The sequence below is a fragment of the Phasianus colchicus genome, chromosome 1 (assembly GCF_987193195.1).
Source record: "Phasianus colchicus chromosome 1, bPhaCol1.hap1.1, whole genome shotgun sequence".
Classification (NCBI taxonomy): Eukaryota; Metazoa; Chordata; class Aves; order Galliformes; family Phasianidae; genus Phasianus; species Phasianus colchicus.
In genome coordinates, this window is record NC_143436.1 from 35,205,107 (window position 1) to 35,227,896 (window position 22,790).

The 22,790-nt window shown below is 39.1% G+C and overlaps 1 protein-coding gene across 7 annotated transcripts in view; it reads right to left on the bottom strand.

Moving 5' to 3' along the window:
- Positions 1–22,790, bottom strand: part of GRIP1 (glutamate receptor interacting protein 1) — a 313,106-nt gene that overhangs the window by 38,567 nt on the left and 251,749 nt on the right. For 6 of the 7 annotated variants that reach the window (XM_090138417.1, XM_090138407.1, XM_090138403.1 and 3 more), the window contains exons 8-9: positions 6,558–6,705; positions 4,756–4,925 (exon numbers count right to left, since the gene is read on the bottom strand). In XM_090138417.1, coding sequence (XP_089994543.1) covers positions 4,756–4,925; positions 6,558–6,705 — 318 coding nt within the window. Of the gene's footprint in view, positions 1–641; positions 798–4,755; positions 4,926–6,557; positions 6,706–22,790 lie in introns of all 7 variants that reach the window. The other variant, XM_090138396.1, reaches the window with a different exon arrangement.

Consider the following 22,790-nt stretch of genomic DNA (forward strand, 5'->3'; position numbering starts at 1 on the left):
GTGCGGCACATGCCTGTAACTCATCAATGAATCAAACAATGTGTATGATGCACAGGAATGGCTTGTGTATTTCTGATAACAAAAACATTAAACTGCATAAGTGACCCTGGATAGAAGTACAGCTAGCATATAATGAAAATACCTGCTGAAAGCTAACAAAGATACTGTAGATACAGAAATTACATTCATAATACACATCTTTCTTCAGGAGAAGTATGTTAAATCAAAATTTTCAACACATATCCATGAATTGATGCAGACTACTAGATCTAGATATACTGATGTTAGAAATGTCTTTTTGTAGTAGGTAATTTCTGACAAAAGATTTGTAAGCTATGTTTTGCATGCAAATATTGCATTTTATATACACTACACAAACCTAATAGTCTACTCATGGAGCAGAAGAATGAGTTCATCGAGAATTGTCAAGCCTTTTCCTGCCTACAAAGGCTGTCTTGTTACAGAAAAGAAAAGGCATAAAATGTCAGAAATAACCTTAGCATGGCTATGAAAAAGTGTAGCATCCATAAGACTGAAAAGATTTTAGTGCCTGAAATGAGAAAACTATGAGTAAAAGAAGAGGGAAAGGAGGAAGAAGAAGAGGAGAGACTACATCAGCAGGAAAAGGAGTGGAACATTACGAAGGCTTTTTTGAGGAGACGTTTTCTGGAATTTCAATGCTGGCATCCTGCAATGGTCAGGGTGGTAGGTGTTATAATGGTGGTAGGTGAGAAGACTGCTGTGGCTGTTGGCACACGAATCCCAGGTATGTTGCCTGTTGCTTCTTTGAACCTTCACTGCCCACATGAAGGGATGATGGAAAATCAGAAAACAAAAGGACCAGAGAAGAGGGAAAGGTAACTGAATTATATAAACAAACAAAAAAGTCCCCAAATGAAAATGAATTGAAAATAAAATAAATGAAATACTTAATAATAACCTGGTCTTGTCTTCTTACCAGGAGGTGCTATCTTGGGGAACAAAAATAATGTATCTTCTAAGAATAAATACTTCTGATTGTTTGCTTGTTTGCTTGTATTCATTTTTTAAAAGATTAGTATGGAATTAGTTTCTAATTTCCTTCTGGCTTTAGGAGCTAAAGCTGCAAATTTCTTTAGAAAATACTAAAGTATCATATGTGATCACTAACTGGAGATTAGTAAATCTCTATATTCAGATACCATACACACACTATGTGACAGTCTTTTTACTGCACCGGCATTTTAATTTTGACAGCATATACTGTTGGCATTAGACTACTCTATGCCACAAACAACTTCCTTGGCCCAGCAGCACAAAAATGGTATCCTGAAGCCTCATTAAAAAAAGAAAACAAAAATCTAGAGCTCTTATTTATTATTTGGATGTGTAATTTTTTCTTTTAACTTAGTCTTTGAAACTTTAAAATATGTTTTTCTGGATAAAAACAAGTTTTGATTCGACAGAGTTTGATTGCTGATTCTAAATATGGAGAGTCCATATGCCAACGATGAAGGCCAGTATTTACCAAGAGGACAGGAAGTATTTCAGCTGATGTGTCAAATATTAAAAGAAAATGACTGAAACTCTCCTTCATTAAATACAGTCTAGTCATTATTCAACTCGATGTAGTTGTGTCCTTGCTGAATTACAGTGGAGCACTTCGAACTGCAAACTGCTCACTGAATTTTTGTCTTAAAAAAAAAAAAAATTTGAAGAGAGGTACGCCCATATGGAGAAATCTAAGCTATCGCCTTCGGCCCACCAGCTGTATCATCTATAAGGCTGCAGGCACACAGCAACCCCATGCCAGACTTTAACAGTTGCCTGAAGTCTGTCAGTTTATGCTGGAGCCACTTTGTGTTCACGTCTTGCTCCATGACACAGTCAGGGGAAAATGGAAGCTGCTGCAGCAAGCACCACACAGTGCCAGAAGGAAAGCTATACTTTTGTTTCACTTCATACTGCAGGAGCAATGCTTTGTTAACGATCAGAATATATTAACCATTTGCTGACTAAAAAACCAGGCCTGACACAACACTAAAGAGTACACGAGCGAAAGGAGAGCACAGGGGCCCACTCCATCTTTGTGGCTTCATGCCTGGGGTTCCATGGGCCCTGGCATAACATGGCCTGCATCCCTCCCTGAGGGTGCCCCCTGCCCCACCCTCCTGAAGCTGCTCTGATATGTGCTTGAACCAAAGGAACAAATGTTTTAATATTTATTTTCCTCAACAGGTAACAAATGAGGTGAGGGTGTCCCTAGAGGAAGGGATGTATGAGACACGTGTGGCATACACCGGCCAGCCTGCCCCTCTGAGTGCCTCACCCTCAAAGACTTCAGGAAATCTCACACATCAAACAAGAAAAAATCCCAGAAACAGAGGCAGTAGCCTGCTGAGGCACTGTGTATCTTACAGGCTTATTGTATCTTCTCAAATGAAAATATCTCTCTGATTATGCACACAGGCATCAAGATTTCTGGATTTAACTATGGTATAAAAATTAAAATCTGATAAGAACAACGTGGCCAGGTGGATTTTCATTATTTTCAAGTTGCTGTGAGCCTTGTTTAATTAAAAAGACTGCTTCCAGCAGGAAGTCATCTGGTAGTCTTTGATTTTTTTCATGTTTTATTTTCATACTGAGAATAGAGATAAAAATGTCCTACAAAGCAGTCAGGTACACAAATTCAGTTTGCTCAGCTTGTAGAAGGATAATCCCAGCTCAACAAACGTTCTGTAAAAGGAAATCCTATCTTGTGTAACAGTAGTAATTTAGTAGTAATTTGAGCCATTCTAAACCAGGGCTGTATGCAGCCAACATAAAACTAATGGGGCAGCAAGAGAAATGAATATTAGCAGCACAGTGGAAAGGGAAAAAAAAAACACAAAAAAAAAATCTGATATTTTATAGTGTTCTCCATTTTATTTTAGGGCTAAAATTTCAATTTATTTTATATACTGACTTCCCTGCCCATTTTAAATTCCTAACATGTTCCCAGAAGTCCAATAACTGAGCTCAACAGATACAGCCTTAATGACTCAGCTTATCCCAAACACATAAAGGGAGCTTTTCAAATTCTGCAGCATCTAGGCCATACCACACCTGATGAAAGGTTGTTTCCAAAAGTATTCTTGCTTCCATAAACCATATTGCCTTCTGAAATTGTTGTGATATTGGAGCAGCACCACCTGGTGAGGGGCTGGAAAGGGCTGTAAAAATTCTAGTTATGTCAGCTTACTTAAGAAAGCACTTTTATTACTGTAGGGAGATTTTTCCCCAAAAGATACACTTATGTCATCTTTGCAGACCCCCTTGATTTGATATTTTTAACAGTTTACAAGTCTGGCAAGAGCATTGTTTTATCAAGCATCCTCATTAGTTGAAGACAACTAGCAGATTAACAGCAACACTTTAAATTTTTGCTAAGAAGCAAAGGCTTCAAGAAATACAGTCAGCTAAACAAATCTTTGGCCCTGGAACTCATCTTCCCCAAAGAAACCCTATTAAAATGTTTTTTTAACTAGCTCAAGTTTGAATGTGTGGTGTCTTTGCTATAAAAAAGGGAGGATCTGTTTGTAGCATACTGTCAAAAGTGAAAAGGAACCATATCACAAAATCTGTTCTCTGTATTCTGCAGTTTCACTCCCTGCTTCCTCACAGGAGCCTAACTGAAAAGGGAAAAGAGGTGCAGTTAACTAATGGAATAACATGGTATTGCAAGGGTTACTTTTTTGTTCATCCTAGGACAAACTAGAATCTCCTCAACAATAGCTCAGTATCCACCACTGACAAACCGACTAGAGCATTGTTTTTCCAGGGACAGCCTGGATAGTAGATAGATGTCCAAAAATGTTTATCAACACTAAAATTTCTAGGCCTCAGAAATCTTGTGTTGGTCTAGAGGAGGCAGAGGCACAGTATTAAAGGCTCAGAAACTGCTACCACTTACTCATGCTCTAACACAGGTACCTATTCTCTGTGTATTTGATAACCTTTGTTACTTCTTTGACATCCATTATTCTGATATTTTACTGTGAACTTATGAATACTGTGAATTATCCACTTTTTCAGGATTAGTTAGAAGACAAGACAGGTAGCTCCCATTTTCAAACTTCCAACTCTAATACATTATATACATATCTGATTTGAAAATGGAAAGTTATTCTCTTTAAGTGTGTTGTTATGAAATAGGCAACATGGTGAAAAAGGTCTGGGATCTCGGGAACTGTTCCCAAACAAATCTTTTTCATAAGAACTATCAATGCACCCATGAAGTAACCTCAGAAGTATTTTTAAAAGATGATGACAATAAATAATATTCCAACAGCAAGAGAAAATAATTACTTTTGAAGTATTTCAAAGGAGAACAAGTCTATTACTGAAGAGGTTATAACAAATTATGAATTCAGTATGCTGAAAAGAAATCAATCAGTGTCCCTCCCTTCTCTAATTTGAAGAATCAACTCAGAGAATCATTCACTGAAGCGCCTAGTTATTACAACAGTAGAGTCAACAGGTGTCTGTATGCACATTTACAAGTGTGCAGAACCATTTATCAGTAAAACATTTCCTTCTCTATCTGTAGGAACTCAGAGGATACATTAACACAGAAAACACAGAGCTGCTCAGAAACTGCAGAAGCATAACCTGGGGAGATGAAGCAACACTACAGACACAATTGCGATCATAGCTTTCTTGGCCATACAGCAAATGCAGGCAAAGTAAAAGACAGGAAAATAAAGTAGAATTTGGTGTTACAGATTCTCTTACCATGCTCTGGGCCTTTCAGTGCTAGCCGTGTCTGGTGGTGAGGAAGGATCTCAAGTTTCACATTATCCGCTGCATTAGCAAGAAACTGCGTTGCTTCTGCCAGAGTACAGTACTCCATGCTGGTGCCATCAATGGACAGAATATGGTCTCCTACGTGTAATGCACCACATCTATACAAAAGGGGAAAAACTCAGTATGATCAGGTATGCTCTCTGGTGGGAAAATGAGTTTTACTGCCTTCAAACTGGTCATGACAACTATGAGCGTTTTCTTTCTTTTTCGAGAGAGATTTGTGTTTTGTAGGCATTGTCACTGGTGAGACTTTATATCTATTAGTACAAACCTTAAAAACAATTCAGTTAATACAGCATATGCCAAGACATCACTCACAGAACTGCAATGGGGTAGCTGACTACTAAAATATATGCAAATGGCGGCAGAATAAATGAGAAGAACTTAAGGAGACTCAAATAACTTGGTCACATATCCCTCACACAAGCACCCAGTTCATCATTTTTTTGAGTTATAGTTCAAACATTTATTAGTACAAAAGCTGTAAATGATGATGAAATTATGCAGTAGTCAAACAAATAATGAAACCAGGGCTAGCATGGTGACTTAAGGAGTTGGGTGGGGAGGGGGCTATCTGCTAAATCTCGCTGCACTCAAGAGACTGGCTACTGGATGAGTTGAGAAATGCAAACACAGCAGTCAGCATCCCGACGTACCAGTCAAGTGGACAGCTCCTTTAATTGGTTACCCCCTGCGAAATGGGAAAAAACAGAGGGAGAAAATTAAAGCATCCTGCACCATTGAACTGGAGAACACCCCTGGATCAATGGCCGTCACTCTCAAAGTTTCTACTGTAGGGAAAAGCCCACAGAGGAGCTGTAGACTCACTGCTACAAGTGGGTGCTACCCAAAGCACCACTGTCAAAGAGGTGTTACAAGGTAGGGTGACTGGGAACATGCAGGAGGAATTTGCTGCTGAAACGTAATATTTAGGGAATTTTTAGATAGAGGTATGTATATAGAAACATACTGTATATGTAAAAACACACGCACACACACACGCACACACACACATAAATATCCCACAGCTCTGCTACAGTTCTAGATCACAAGGGAAAAATACTTGCATTTTTTTCCCCTCGATTCTATGTACAATATGAGCTAAACATAGAAGAATGGAGTTTAAATGAAGTTGAAAAATTACAGCCAAATAACTTTGAAATACAGAAGCCAGTCTTCCTAATACCTCAATTGTATTCTAAAATGTTAATAAGAAAATCCAGACAGAAGTTCGATTTCACTGTAACACAAGAATAAATGGTATATTCTAAAAGAACACTTCAAGGTTGCAAAGCCTCAAAATTTACTTCCCTTGACAGCTGTTCCATATTGTGAGCTTACTTTATGAATTCCAGTGGTGTATTTATTTCTTTAAAAATATTAATTTCTGCTGCAGCATTACATTTAAGTCAGAACAGACCTCTCAACTTCTGTATTGTACAGAGCAACCAACAGCCAGGTATTACATTGGGTCTGGCTTATATCATTGAAAACTATGTGAACAAGCTAACGTAAATGGTGCCCTGGAATTCTTAAACTCTGCAGTATGGAACAATGATCTGACAAAGTGCTAATTTTAAGACCTAGCAACCCTGATAGCATATGGCTCAGTCAAATTCATCTAAATAAGGACAAGTTTCTTCAAAACAAAACCAATCAAAGCAAAAACAGGAGGAAAAAAAAAAAAAAGAATGCATGAATCTGCAATGTTAGCTCTATGTCACACTCACCTGTCTGCAATACTTGCAGATTTGATTTTGTCTATGACAATGACCTGTTTGTTGCAGCACATCGAAGTGGACAGTGCAACCCCAAGAGCAGCACCTGGAGTTTTGGCAACTTCAACAAGCAGTGGTCCAGATGCTGTTGAAACTGAATCTGTTAAAATTAGACAACAAAAATTCAGTACAATACCAATGTAGTCTTTATGCCATTTTCATATTTTTTCCCCCCCAAATAAAATTTCTGTCTATTCCATTTCTCTTATCAGACAATATGACACAAAAAAATTCTGGAATGTCCCCAGTTTAGGCATGGGGATAAAGTAAGGGTAATGGAGCACTGCAACAGGTTGCCCAGAGAGACTGTGAAGTCACCTTCTACGGAGATGTTCAAGACCCACCTGGATGCCTACCTGTGCAACCTGGGCTAGTGAGCCTGATTTGGCAAGGGACATTGAACTGGATGATCTCTAAAGGTCCCTTCCTAGAATTCTGTGAATCTGTGAAAGTACTGCTTTCCAACAGGTCGCCAATAAGTAGATGACCAAACAGTGAAAAAAGAAAGCAGAAAAAACAGAGGCAGCAACAGTCAAGACTAATGACTGTGTTGAAGAACTATGCTCAAGTGAGACAAGAGCTAGACAGAACAAAGGAAGAAGACAGCAGGCTGCCTCGTAAATACCGAAATGAGGCATTCAGTGATAAGGGTGAAGCACATTCTGGAGACTGCCTGATAGTACTTACCAGTTGATACCCATCTATCAACAAATGACCTTAGTTACATACAGTAAGTGAAGGGGTCCTGTAAGGATATAAAAAGACTGAGGCAAATCACAGAAGTAAGTGATATCAGAAGACTGAAGATATTTATGATCAGAATAAAAGAAAATGTACAAGTAGAGACATGCTGGAGTAAAGCTACCAAATGTTCTACTACACAACAGTAGGATTCATATACACAGTGTACTGGAGCCTGCTGTAAGAATGCAAGGAAAATATACACCTGTGACATCTCTCTATAAAAAAGCTGCAGCTGGAGCATGCAAAAGATACGGATCAAGGTATTGCATGCAGTCTTGAACCTAAAAAAATTAGTCCAAAAATGTCATTCTGTCACAGAAGAGTAAGACTTTGAAGCTGTATATTGTACAAATATAACAAGCTATATATGATGATACAACAAACGGAATGAAAACTTTTACAGTCATGTGAGGTGTTCTTCACAGCTAGAGAGTAATGTAGGTAAACTGGACACAGACATGAAAAGAAAAATGTGCTTGGATGGAACAACATACAATACAAATAAAGCACTGGTTAAGAATTATAAAACACAGTTTTCCCCCACAGCTTCAGACAGTTTTTACAATCCTCTCATTTTTTTTCCAGTTAGAAACTTGAGAGCTAGGAAGAAAGACTCAGTATTTTTCAAAGCACCCATTAATTCTGTGCTATTTATTTTGCAGCCCAGCTGGGACTGACAAAGGCTGAACTTCCACAGATACCACCAAAATAAGGTTCTCTATAAATCTGAACCAAACCTTAAATTATGATCCCAAAAGAGAGTCCACCCAGAAGCATTACTGTCTGGTGCTTCAGATACTAATAGATTTAAAGCTGGGTGAACAGCCCTTAGCTGCTACCTGTCTTCCTCCAGTAATTAAAGGAGGAACCCTTATGGCAATCAAACAGATGTCTTAGATGTTTTGGTTTAGTGCCTATGCTGGGCAGGGTGCATACAGCCAAATAAGCATGTGCAGCAGAACAGAATTTAAGGATTCCCAATTCCTGTGCTGAGGAAGAGTTTTTTTCTTCTTGAATATTTCAGCATTTTCTGGAACTGCAAATAAGCTCATATTTACAAACATACAGGAAGAGGTCACTAAAGATGCTTGTGTTGAGTACTGTGACACAGTTTGAACTCCAGATGGATCCAGAAAATGATAAAGCTCAAGTTGTTACTGCTCATCACAGGTCTGCTCCATAGCAAGTGCACTGAGGAGAGGGAGGGAAGCCATATATTCAAATATAATCTGTCAAGAATGAATAAATCTTTCAAGATGTCACTATAGAATTATTTGAGAAATGCACGATCAGCTTATGCCCCACCATTATTTCCCAGGTGCCTGTTAAAATGCACTGGGAAGGCAAACGAAGAATGACAGGATGAATAAATAGGATAACTACATTAGAGGAACCAGAAAAGAAGAAGTGGAGTGTGTCTAACTGTGGATAATAAACACAAGGAAGAGAAATCAGAGGGCAATAATCAAGCACACATTCCCTGACAGAGAGGGATTAGTTCATCATGTTGAAGTAAAGCATGGCTATGAAAAATGAATGATACAGGTATAAATTATTCATGTGTAAGGATGTTTCAGTCATTAAGATATTTACACCGTGACTGAAGCACTTACAGACTATGTTGATTTATTGGCTATGTAATTACATAAGATATACTGATGAATGTTTGCATGAAAAATGCTCCAGATTTTTGATTTTGTTAATAATTTTTCTCACCTTTGAACACTGCATCTCAATCAGTACACAAGGCGTGATTAAAACCTCCCATAGGTAGCAGCATTGCCTTCTGCATGCTAATACACTTCTTCTGTTAGCGAGCAGGACATCTTTTTTATTTGCCACCTTTAATCACTGGCAGCAGCAGTTTCTTATGGGATATAAATAGATATATAAAAAGTTTTGTATAAAGGAAGTGTGAGAACCTTTGCTCACCTCAAACAAAAATGACAAATTATTTTGAAGGTTAAAAGAAATTATTTTTTAGCCTGATTTCCAGTGGATAGGAAACACAGCTGGTCACTTTACATATATTTGTTTATATACTCAGAAATGTATGCATCTGCTAACACTAGTATACCCTCATGACATAATTGTTAAATCCAGTTCAACAGCTGGGGGAATTCTGGAGGACAGAAAACCACTTTAGGACTCACACAGTGGGGCAGGCCAAGAAGAGAGAGCTGTCTGTTTTAGGCAACAGAGAATCTACTTGGAAAACAGTGCTTACAAAATGCCCTGAAATAGGAAAAGGCTTCAGGGATAGCTTGCAAGCAAAAATGACACAAAATCCACAGGAAATCAAACTCCGTTATTCTATCATGCCTTCTTTTTTTCTTTTTCAATTTTTTTTCTTCTCCTACAAAGCCCTCTTGTACTTCAATGTGGGAAGTACTGATGTACAGAGAGCGTGTAAGAACACTGAGTCCTGTTGCTACTGTCTGTGTTACACGTTTCTATAACTGAAAGGTTTCTTATGCCTCCTTACTTTTTTCAGAAGTCATTCCAAAATAACAATTTTTGGAGTGGCTTTAAAGAGACAGACAAGGAGGTAGTATGTCAAAATAGACTGACTGTAAAGAGCTAGCTGAACCAGTTGAACCACACATCTCCACAAGACTGTCATTGATCTTGCCTGGATACTGCTCTATCTTCTAGCAGTAACATGAGTGAGAAAAAGTGGATGCCTTACTATCTCACACTAATTTCCCTCTTGCTGAGCTTCCTTCCTATGACATGTAGGGCTAACAATCTTTTCACTTTAAAGCTGCGTATAGCAGTTCCATGTAGCCTCCTCTATTGTTGTGATTCTCTGGCTGAAAGCAATAAATATTTATATGTCACATATATATATGTGCATATAGCAAGTCTGCACTGGTTCATATCAGTAAATAAATGTATAGCTCCTCAAACATTACAACCCTCCCCTTGCAAAGTTCTCATGTTTTTGTAGTAATGCATTAAGAGATCTAAATTTATCACACTTCTGTCACAAGATAAGCCAATATTTCATTGAAATAATTTGTCTTGATCAAAAAACTGTTCTCTCCTGTCCCTCACATCTTTTTTCATTACCTTCATACAGAACTTTCGCAACCCACAGAAAGCAAATGGAGCAATTTTTCCAGATATGGCTCAATATTTCAGGTGTCAGACATACCATATGTTTACACCAGGAATGGCTGAAGTATCTGCCATTCCTTTGGAAAGCTACAGAGCTGAAATGTGAAAATCAAAGTCGATATATTTTTTACAGGGCACTTAAAGTCCATGGCTTGTTGTACAGATTTAAGCCTGGGTAACCAGGCAGAATTTCTAACACGCTGGATGAGTTTTGTTTCTAAGACCTCTGGCTATAGCAGCAACACTTTCCACTGAGACTATTTTGCAAAGCCCTTTACAGCACTTGTTAACTGAGGATGAAGCAGTGCAAAAAGCACTCAGGGATGCTACATGTGTTCACATCCACTTTCCTTCATTAACCTACAAACTACTCATTACTGTCAAAGAGCATCTTAAACACTTCATGAAACTTGTCATCTTTCATGTGGTTTGCTTTTTGTATTCTTAAGGACTACTTTTTAAAAATGAACACCAGTTCAGAAAGAGCATTTTTTGTGTCTATTAAAATATTCTCTCTGTAAGACTTAAAACTGCCCAAACTCCTAACAGTCCACAGCCTAACAGTGGCACCATCATATCCTATCCATCATATCCTATCTGTGACAGCAACACTCATAGTAGTCTGTCATACTATGACCCCTCTAGTTCCCTTCTCATGCTTTCCCAGTGGGAGGTGGTTGACCTTCTCCAACTGTCTGCCTTTTCCATGGCCTCGAGCAATATAAGAACCAAACCCACCAAGCTCAGAAGTGGCTAGTTCTTTGTAGTGCACAAGAGAAAGATTTGCTGAGAGTGGGAAAGCTTTTCTCCACCTCTGTCTTCCCTCCATATTTCTCTCCATTAAAACCTTTTCTTTCACCAAGTTTCTTGTCCACTTGGTCATAGGAAAAGATTTTTAAAAAGCCAATGTTGGTATTGTTCTTCATTGCCTGTGTAATGTACAAGCAACATCAGACCAATCACATGCTAAAATATGCCTTAGGCTATCTTGCTATCATTTTTAATTTCCTTCATTGGGGCATTTTCATTTGCTCATGTTTAACACCAGCTAGATGATTACCTCCCTTGCACACATGCAGCTGATTGATGTTTATTTAAATACTAACATTTTGGAGGTGGGAGACTGCTTATTGGTGTCATCCACTTTCCTTGTACATTAAAGATAATTTGATCACAACAAATTTATAAAACCAATACAAATTTTGCAAAAAGGAATATTGATTACATATTTTTTAAAATGGTAACAGAGAGAGGGATCATAGGTCAATGGTTATAAAAGGGGAAGAAGCAGTGAGGAAGAGAGGTAGGAAGAAAACTTCTGCAGTGTCTGAAAGGCACAGGAGGAACTTTCAAGGTGCCCTACGACTGAGTAGGCCAATTATCCATAGATTCATTCAGAGCAATATTATAATATCATAAGTAAACCACCCACAGTATTGAAGCACACACGCATAGTACTGAAGCACAGTCCTGGCTTCAGAATTCTGTTCTACGAATACTGCATAATATTTGCAGCCGGGCTTTGTTCATGCTTCATTTAGGGGAGTAACCTTTTTTCATCTCAGATCTTATGGGAGAACTAGAATCAGTGCCAGTTAGCAAGCTCTGATAATGACGGCTGAAAAGCTCAAAGTCATTGACAGCGTTTGTAATTCTCCCTGGGTGGCTGGAATACAGAAAATATTAATAAGCTTAATGACATGTGAGACTTTACCCTAAGATATGTTTTGGAAGAGAATAAGCCCACATTATACATTGCCAGCAATATTCAGGAAGCGAGAGTGGTAGTTTCTTTAATAATAAAACAACTGTTTAAAAATTAAATAATGTTCTTGTTCAAAGGGTCAGTGGCAGTCTCCAAGGCCTGACTTACTTTACAGTATACTATAACATATGTGGGCTCCTATTTTTCCATTGCCCATGGAGTACCTGTATATTTCAGGCTGACCACAGAGTGAGCAATAGTTGTTCTTATTTTATCTGGCTCAGCTGGAATTAGAGGGTTAGAGGGACAAGAACAGTAATAAAATGATTAAAAAAAAATAGTAATGTCTTTCTTTATTACTAATAACAGCATGGCACTGGAAGTGCTGGGCTACTAATTGGATGAAAGCTCATAGAATTCATAGAGAAAGATGAAACTGCTGTTAAAAAAAGAAAAAAGAAAAAAGCTTCCAATGGCATTTTACACACTCACTTTTAGAATAATCAACTCGTAAAAGTAAGAAATAGGAATAATTTCAAGAGGATGCTAGCAGAATGAGTGACAATGAAATCAGAGGGACCTCTCAGCCTCCAAATGGAAAATGAAGACATTACAGTCTTTAAATGAATGCATCGTCTATCTCCTCTCCAATACACAAGTAATTTCATATTCTTGTCAACTGACTGGCCCAATTTTTTCGTTTTCCTCTTCTCGCCTAATTCCTGCAGCTCATTTATCTGCCACTAATGCACTCATGCTCTGCAGATCAAAAGCTTAGGAGCTGCCTCTACCTAATTTCATACTTTGCAATCTTAACCCCATCAGCTTTCTCAGCTCAGAGCTGCCCACCACCCAGCGAGGAACCACCTCTGCCTCCTAAGTACTCAAAACAGTGTGGGTGGGGATATACTCATAATCCATGTGTGCACTTTTCTTCTCAGGTTTTCACTCATGTTCAGACCCCAAAGCCTGCCTAAACACTTCTTCCTTAAAAGACTTTTCCTCGAGACTTGAGGCATTCTTTCTTCTACTAACACTGTCTCAGGCTCAGACATCTTTCATATTTTACTAAATCTCTCCTCCACTCAGAAGTTGTATCGAATCCCATCCTCCTCATTTATCTCCATCTTTTTTTTACTTCCACTGTTAATCTAAAGCCTGATTTTCCTACTACTGAACTTAACCCAGTGAGGGGAAATGGCTGTTAGAGCCTGTGCAGATGATCCTGGATCTGCCTGAGTTCATTCCAACCAAGTCTGGGCTCTGCCATTTCTTATCTCTGTTACCTGAAAAATGACTACTTCATAATAAATTCAGGTGGCACTGAAAAGAACTACTGAAAACGCAAATTCCATCCTCCAGTGGCAGCACAAGGATTCAGAGCTCAGGAGTATATAAACACAATTTGACAGCTCGTTTGGCAACTTGGGCCTTAGACATTCAATTTCTATGGAAAGATGGCTCTTGAAAACTGCCTCAAAACAGCATGACTGATTGTGAAATGTCTGCAGAAATCAGCTGTAACAGACTTCTGCCTGCATTTCATTCCAGGAATGGAACTCCAGAACAGTAACTTTTCAAACTTATCTCCGATGATAGGGCAGACCCCCAAAACAGTGCAAATAATATGCTAACTCCTCAACAGAGACCCTGCAGGACACCATTTTTCCCACTGCACAATACATAGATGCACAGATGCATACATACACACATACAGAAGTGCTTCTTATGCTTAGTTTTTCTTGCAGGTAAGGCAGGAAACTAAAATAAAGACTTCTGATTTTTTTCAAAACATTCCAGCTCTTGTACGATTCTATACCTGACTAACCATAACAAGTAGAACAAATAAAGAAAACATAACTTGCATCTCTGCCTGCAAACTAAGACACAGCTGTCATGTCAAACTTTACACATGCTACCCATGAAAACGTGCTTGTAACTGTGAACTGCTGCAGTACCCACAAATTAGGTCTATTTGCCATAATGTCCCTAAATTTCCATCTATCAGTAAGAATTAGTAAAAATAAGGGAGGAGCTGGATTCTCTTCAAAGGCCTGCAGAGCAGGATGTTCACTGTCAGCACTTGACAGATGGCAACAAATGCTACAAACATCCAAACTTTATGCTGAGCTGACAGAATTCCTATCTGCTCAGGGATGTAACGTGGTAATGATGTAGAAGATAACACTAGAAGCTTCTGAGCAAAGGTGTGCCCTGGAGAATTTGGACGTCTTGATAAAAGAGCTTATGTGCACATGAAACAGATAAGGCAAACAAGGACATGCCAACATCACCCAATGCAATGCTGTAGTAGTGAGCTCCCTGTGCAGGCCCCAGATCCCTGCCCACATGAGCAAGGGGCAAGACTGTGACAGCACTTTCTGGTACCCAGCAGGTAGTTGAGCCATGTGCTGCCATACAGCTGGGCTGCGTGGTGCACTCGAGGTGCACAACAAGACTTTGCTCAAGATCTTCTGTTCTGAGTCACAATGCCTTATACACTCATCACTGCTTTGCACTTGCTAGCCACATCTACATATGTAGTAAGTGCTGTTCTCTGACTTGCAGAACTGGCTTTGGGTGTACTTCTGCTAAAATTAAACTGCTTGGTTCAATAGGCAGGAGGTTTCAGACTTGTCTAAAGATCTGCAAGGTCAGTTCTGTGAGTAGAAGAAAAAAAAAAAAACACAACAAAAAACCACACCAATAAACAAAATGAAAACACCTAAAGTGATATTCTACATTGTTTTCCCAAAGAGAGAAGAATTTCTGGTGCTACAAGTAAGCACCATCAATACATTTTTCCCCCAAGACTTTTATTTGTTTTCAATAGTCTGTACTTTAGCACAGCTCTATAAATAATTGCTGCATTGGCACAACCACTGTATAAAATGCTGCCATGCAGAAGGATGGGGCTGAGATCTGACCTTGATATCAACTCACCAAGGAGCAGAGTGAGAGTTCTGCAACAATCTGGGGTTGCCAGAAAGGGCACAAAGTATTTTGGCATTTGATGCCAACCACTCATGAAATGGAAATTTGGCAGAATGAGACAGAAAACAGTTTTATTAACTGCTCTCTTTCTACTTTAGTATTATCCGAGTAGCAGTTCAGCAGAAGAGTTAAAAAAACAGAAAAAATTTAGGTAATTCACCTTCAAACCCAAAACAGAAGCCATAGTTCTGGTTCTGAATATAAGGTCTTTGATCCCAAATTGGAAAAATAATCCAGGATTGCTTACCTGCTATCTTATTTCCATTTTTTTCCCTCTCCAGCACTTGTTATGAGTAATACAGAAACAGAACTACAGGGGATATGCATATATTTGAAATAAAAGAAGGAGGTCTGAGTATCTCCTGTTCTCCGCAGCATATATTTCTAGCAAAAAAAATCCCAACCAAACAAAATCAATTCCCCATTTCTCTCAAAATCCCAGCCAAGCAATGACTTCCAGATACTCAGAATCCCAGCAGTGAGACACATACTCTTTCCTGTGTCGTCCCCGCAGGTAGGCTCCCTGCTTGCTGCAGGACCACCTTTGGCAAGGCTCCTCTCCTCTCCTCTCCTCTCCTCTCCTCTCCTCTCCTCTCCTCTCCTCTCCTCTCCTCTCCTCTCCTCTCCTCTCCTCTCCTCTCCTCTCCTCTCCTCTCCTCTCCTCTCCTCTCCTCTCCTCTCCTCTCCTCTCCTCTCCTCTCCCTTTTTTTTTTTGACAGTGAAAATCCACCCTCATTTACCTCAGTTGTAAAGCTCTCAAGAAATGAGAGGCCGCAGTGCTCAAAGGAAGATTATTCTGCTCAACACTGCTGAGCTGACCCTATCAGAAAGACTGTGCTTATGCAAATGGTAAATAAATAAATAGATAATCCAAAACTGACACAAACAATTTAGGAGCTGATTAAAATAAATAAAACACATAAATTATTATAGAAAGGAGTGCATATTAGAAAAAAAAAAAGATAGAGCCCTCTACTTACAAACAGTATAACTTTAAAAGGAAAATATTACAGTCACCATGTGGGCACAGAGCACTTCAAATTTAATGAACCCCAGAATGAATATCACCTGGATGAACTTGCTTTTACCTCTCTTCTTTAATTACATAATCACATAATTTTCTCTCTTTGAGAGCCTGATGTAGAAGGCAGACAGTGCCTATTTCATTAGTAGCAACACTTTTTTTTTTTAATGCTCATGCCTTACTTACAGAATACTCTTCTCATCCTTTCCTGAGCATTTTGGGAAGGGGAAGCTCTTGGATGCTGCAGCATTACAACACAAGTTTATTCATGATTTTATCTCATAACCACCCTTCAATGCATAAACACAGTGTTTTCCCCACTGTATAGATAAACAAATGAAGATCAGATAGATGAAGGTCAAAAGCATCTGTTAGTCTGGAGAGACCAATCCGAGACATCCACACTGGGATTCACTGCACCAAAACGCAGGCATCTGTAGAACAGACCTGAGGGGTAAATGCCCTCTGCAGTCATTGGAGAGAATCTGGCATTTAAAAAGTGCTTCACCTGACCTACTTCAGGCACTAGCATCAGGATGAAACAAGCTGTTCTTTAGACCATTTATTTCTCAGCTGTTTGTCTTTCAGATCACCCAGTATCACATGAGTGACTGATGAAAAAATGTATGCAATAATTACAACTAAAAACAGTATTATAATGCATATGCTCCACAAAGTCTGAGTAAGGTTGCATGGGTATCTTTAACTCTTTCCCACCCCTGAAGAGCTGAGCTGAAAGAAACTTTGCAAAGACAAGGAAAACCATGCCCCAGTATATGCAAAATCTATTGAGAAAGTCTTCACAAAATGCTGCTTCTCCTGAGCAAACTGAGCTATACTCCTCCAAAGACATCCAAATATAGCTGAGAGGATGGATGTTCACTGGGATAAGCAGAAGAGACTTTTCTAAAAAGGGCTTTCTTTCCCTCTACCACTACATATGAAAGTGCAGGTCTGTATTCCAGTGCTTCAAAAAGGCCCATTTTCACAAAAAAAAGATTCTCCAACACTCTCATCAGAGGCAAAACAACTTTCTCTAAGCTCAATCCCAGAAATGGCAGAACAATTTTGCCTGGAAATGCTAAAAAGAATAATTCAGATCTAGACAATTAGCTGGGAGAAGTTGGAAGGGGGCCAGAAGAAAAATCTTGTCATGAACTGCTGAAGTTTTTATAGCTCTTAAAAATCAGGACGTTTAACTGTGAGGTGGTTTCAGAAGTCTCAAACAAACAGTTCCTCCTGCTGGGGGTTTCATAAAGAAGCACAGAAAGGACATGTCCTTTCTCTTTTGCTTTTCTTTTGCAGCTGTTTTCTAGTTTAAACATAGCAGATGATACTTCTCTCATATTCCCCGTCCAACTAAAGAATAGCAAAACATGTTGAATGAGACAGACCAGCAGCACCACTGCCTTCCTGGGATTTATAACACTGACCATTGACATTTGAAATCTGGTCTGTTATGCAGAAACCAAAATGCAAATCAAAATAAATGCATGATGGTTGTTAACCAAGTATTCCTCTTGTAGCCTGTGGGATGGAACGTTTTGTTGTGATCTTATCACAAAACCAGTGACACCATGCATGCACACTCTGTTACCATACTAATGCTGAAGTACCAGAAGTGAAAGATCTTTGTCAAGAGGGAAAGAGAAAATAGGTCTGGCATGTTCTCTTTTCATGGGCAGAATCATAGAATGGCCTGGGTTGAAAAGGACCACAATGATCATCTAGTTTCAACCCCCCTGCAATGTGCAGGGTCGCCAACTTCCAGACCAGGCTGCCCAGAGCCACATCCAGCCTGGCTTCCAGGAATGGGGCATCCACAACCTCCTTGGGCAACTTGTTCCAGTGTGTCACCACCTTCTGAGTGAAAATATCTAACCTAAACCTCCCCTGCCTCAGTCTAAAACCATTCCCCCTTGTCCTATCACTATCCACCCTTGTAAACAGCCGTTCCCCCTCCTGTTTATATGCTCTCTTCAAGTATTGGAAGGTCACAATGAGGTCTCTCTGGAGCCTTCTCTTTTCCACGGTAAACAAGCCCAGTTCCCTCAACCTTTCCTCATAGGAGAGGTGCTCCAGCCCTCTGATCATCTTAGTGGCCCTCCTCTGGACCCTCTCCAAGAGCTCCACATCCTTCCTATACTGGGGGCCCCAGGCCTGAACACAGTACTCCAGGTGGGGCCTCACAAGAGCTGAGTAGAGGAGGACAATCACTTCCCTCTCCCTGCTGCGAGAGAACTGAGTAGTACTCGGGTGCAATTAAACAGCACTGTTACTAAACAGTGTGCCTAGAGTTAGCTACTTATAATACAGGCCTTGTCTACACTTCAGAGTTGAATTGGCTATAGAATTCTTAGAGCAGATACTCTCATGCTGATAGTGAAATAAAACATAGATTTAGTGGTGCAAACTGTGCTGAAAGTAGAAGCCTTATGCTGTCAGGAGACATTTTTGTTGGTATCAGCTGGGTCTCTATTTCAGGAAAACTAGGGGGAGGGCACAGAAGCACAGCTCTGCTGTTTATTTCCCTAATGGCAAAGCTCTTCAAATGTAGGACAAGAGGTAGATTTTTCTCTTCTGGGTTCTATTTTAACTCCAAGCTCAAGTCACTGAGAGGCTTTCTACTGAGAGAAATGGGCTTGGACCAGGCCTCAGTTAACCTTGTGGAAGGCAGCAGACGGCTCACCTATGGATCAGTATTGCTCTCATCTCGAGCGCCTCAGGGCAGCACTCTGCAGCACTGCTGTAGCTGAGGATTAGATCCAGCTTCATGTGCATGCAAAAGCTGGTCAATTCAGTGGAGAGAATCAGCTAGCAGACTGCATTTAACAATCAAAATAAAATGATTTTTAAGGACATTAAATACCTGAATTAAGATTTTTTTTTTTTTTTTTTAAACGGTGATTAAGAACAGCAAGTTTTTAAGCTGGTAGATTCCCTGAGACAAAACATAGCAGGAGAAATTGCAGGGATAGTTTGGTTTAGGCTTTCTCTGCAACTCTTGGAAGTACTGTGCCAGAACCATATTAATGACAGTGGGGAAAACAAAGGTTCAATGTGTTTGTATCCCTGGTTCTTTTTCTTTCTTTCTTTCTTTTTTTTTTTCCTTCAAAGCTGCTTGAGACCTTCGGATTTCAATTAAGAACGCGGGCAGGATAACCTGAATCAGCAATAGCTTTTGGATACAAAATTAAAGGAGAAAGAAAAACCCACCTAGGAGTTTTTGAAGAAAGTGTGGAGGGATTTTCTAAGCCACATGAAGTAAGTCCCAAAGTTCTTCCTCAAGATGAACATACACCATCCTTTTATGCATAAAACTTCCAGATAATATGCCAGAAAAAAAAAAAAAAGTGAAATGAACACTGCAATTCAGAGGCAATATGGGTTATTTGTGCTTGTGTGTAATGCGAGAGGAAAACACGCTCCAGAAAGCTCTTTCTTTCTCATTATCATCCCTATCTTTGTTCCTCCACTGTCTGTCTGTCTTTTTTATCCTCAGAGACTCATTGCCTCTGATGCCCTATAGCCACTTTTGTCTATTAGCAAAGCCCTACTCTGCCTCCAGTTTCATGCAGGTAACCTGAGGATCTGGGTCAGCACCTGACTTGACTCATTTACAAGAAAGACTGTTTCTATACTGGTGGGGTTTCAGGATGTCAAAATACAACTTTGTCAGGGAAGAAATGTCTGGAGGCACAAAAGAGGGAAGAAGCAGCCTCTGCTTGCCACAGCTTTACCTGCAGCCCTGGGAAGCTGTCTTATCCTTCACTGCTCTCCTCAGGAGGGCTCAGCACTTTTTTTTGGCTGCAGCGAGCCATGACTTTCCTGATGGCGTCAGATCTGCTACTAAAGATGAAACTGATGAGTGGTTTAGATAAGTACTCTTTCTAAAACCACTTCCAAGTCCTCCTGGCCTAAGAAGCAAACAGGTCAGGTGTTTGTCTTTGGTTTATTTGGAATGCATGTTCACAGAAACATCGTTTCATTAGAGTCCTCCAGCATCTACACTGTAATAGCAACATGATCAGTCAGTAACAGCTGTCAGAATATTCTGTCCAGTTTCCCTACAAATGAAAGCATGAGACTCACAGAAACTCAAACACCACTAGTCATTAACAAATTGATTAAAAAAAAAAAAAAAGGAAAAGGAAAAATCCAATGTTTTTTTTTGTTTTGTTTTTTTGCTTGAACACAGGCTATCATATGGAGTATATTTTATTAGCACTGCTTCCTCAATCTACTAAATATTGAGTTCACAGGCTGTGAAATGATCTCTTTAAATGAACTAAGCATGGTAAACATGTATTTAGAAAAAGATGCAAAACGAGGTTATTATGGGTTTTTAGAATTACTGTAGGGGAATGTGATTTGAATATCAAATACACAGAGTGTAACATTTCACTCATCATACAGCTGAGTAACAGCCTTGGAAGTCTAATCCAGTGCAACAAAATCACTTTGTAAGAAATGCCACTGGTGCAATTATCTTTGAGTATCTTTGTTGATTTCAAGATAAGCCATTCAGCTCAGACATTGATTTTTTTCTCTACCTACATTTCCAGCTCACAAGTCTCAGTACTATCTTTTCTGAGCAGCACACATCTCCCACATGATGAATACTTGATGGTGCAGCCTCAAAGGATCTGCTTCAGATCTCGTTCATACCAGTTTTGCACCAGAATGCTATTAATTAAGACTTTCAATATTTAGGCAAAATACCTAAGAATATTCATATTTTAAAATCCATCCTTTTTCAGCGTAAGTGTCCTGTAAAATAAAGAATAAACCATGAACCTTAGTGAAGAGGGACAAAAATCTGCCCTACTGCATCCAAAGGTGATCCAGGAAATGAATGAAGTGATTCTCAAGCTTTCTCCCCTTGACTTAACCCATCAGCACAGTCTGGATGCATCATGTTGATGACAAAACATCCAGAGGATGGACTAATTTATTTCTGGATTACTTAAACACCTCCCTCACGAAAAGTCTTGGGAGACAAATAGTGCTTTCCTCTCCCTGAAACACAGACAAGATTGGTTCCTTTGCTTCTACTGCTGTTTCCTAACAGATGGGCTTGTTTAGACCCAGCTTCTAGGGTCAAGTTTTCTCTAACATACAGAAAACAGAATCTGTCCTTTATTCCTCAGTCTCTTGGATGATTGCAATGCCACTAAGCCAAATCTAAGGTTGTATTTTTTAATTGGATTTTTTTTCTGATTACCGAGTTACTCTTGCATTGAATTGCATAGTACATCCAGAAGATCCTTTAATTTCCAGGAAGCTTAATTGTCATCCTCTTTGTAAAACTTTCACACCTGCACTCTGAATTTAAGTACTTCAGCTACTTGCTCAATTCTTTTTTTTAACAGCAGTATGAATCAGGTTACGTCATTATTCTGGTTAGACTGCTGTTGACCAGCATACTAAGTAACAGAAAAGCCAACTTAATGAAAGATCTCGTAGCTTCCATCTAACCAGAGGTATGAGCCTGTAGCAAAGATGGTAATTTTTTCACACAACATTTCATGGCACATCTGGGTAGCCCTCATGCAGTGTGGAAAGATTTGATCAATCCCTTTCTCATCATTAACTAAATGTACAGTAAAAAGCTTTCTTTGCAACAAACCAGCAAGAAAAACACATAAAAGGTTTACTGGCTCCACTTGCAGGATGGTGGAGAAGACAGCTTTTTTTCCTATTGCTTGTTTTTAAATGCTTACTAAAAGAAGCAGAATAGCATTTTATTTATATGCAGAGGGGGCTTCCTTTTGAGTGTCTGTACTCCTGAATTAACATCTAGAGATTCAGACCACACGCTTTGTGAGGAAAAGGCACGACAGAATAAGAAGGCTCTACTTTAATGAATGTCTGTCATGAAATACATTAAGTATCTCAAACTGATTTTCTGAATTGTACTTTGTTCTAACGGTACTAACAGCATACAAGTATAGGATTCACCTTCCTGACAAGTCTTTGAAGACAAATTTGTCCATTGTCAGCAAGAAAATGCACAATAATTTCATATAAGAAGTGGAACTTGGAAGAGAATGCCCCCCACAGCCTTTCCTAGCTATTTACAACAATTAAATTGTATTTTCAGTTTTCAGTTATAGAGACATCTCATTTTACCTTTCAAGTTTTTTCTTCTGTACAGAGCAATGTTTATTAAGCTGCTTTTAATGAGCCCATGGTTTCAAAAGCACTAGAGAGAAATGTTAATTGGAGCTGTTACAGTCAGTCATAACTTATACAGTTCTACTAAACTTCATTTATTTCTCTTTAAGGATGATCAAGAAGTTTGTAACGAAAGAAATATCTGTAAGATTTATGAAATACTTATAAAACATGATGACTCTCCCTTTATTTCTTTAATCGTCTACTAGGAACACGGCTATCAAATTGCAACAACAAATCATAAGCAGTCACAGAAAAGAAAGTAAAAAAAAAAGATAACAGGACAAACATACTTGGGAATTATAGCTCTTCTTAACACTGCCTGACTGTTCTCATTAAATCACCTTGGTTTTAATTGCTTACAGCTTATAACCCAGCCATGGATTAAATGTTTGATATCATTTTTTTTCTTATGATGGTT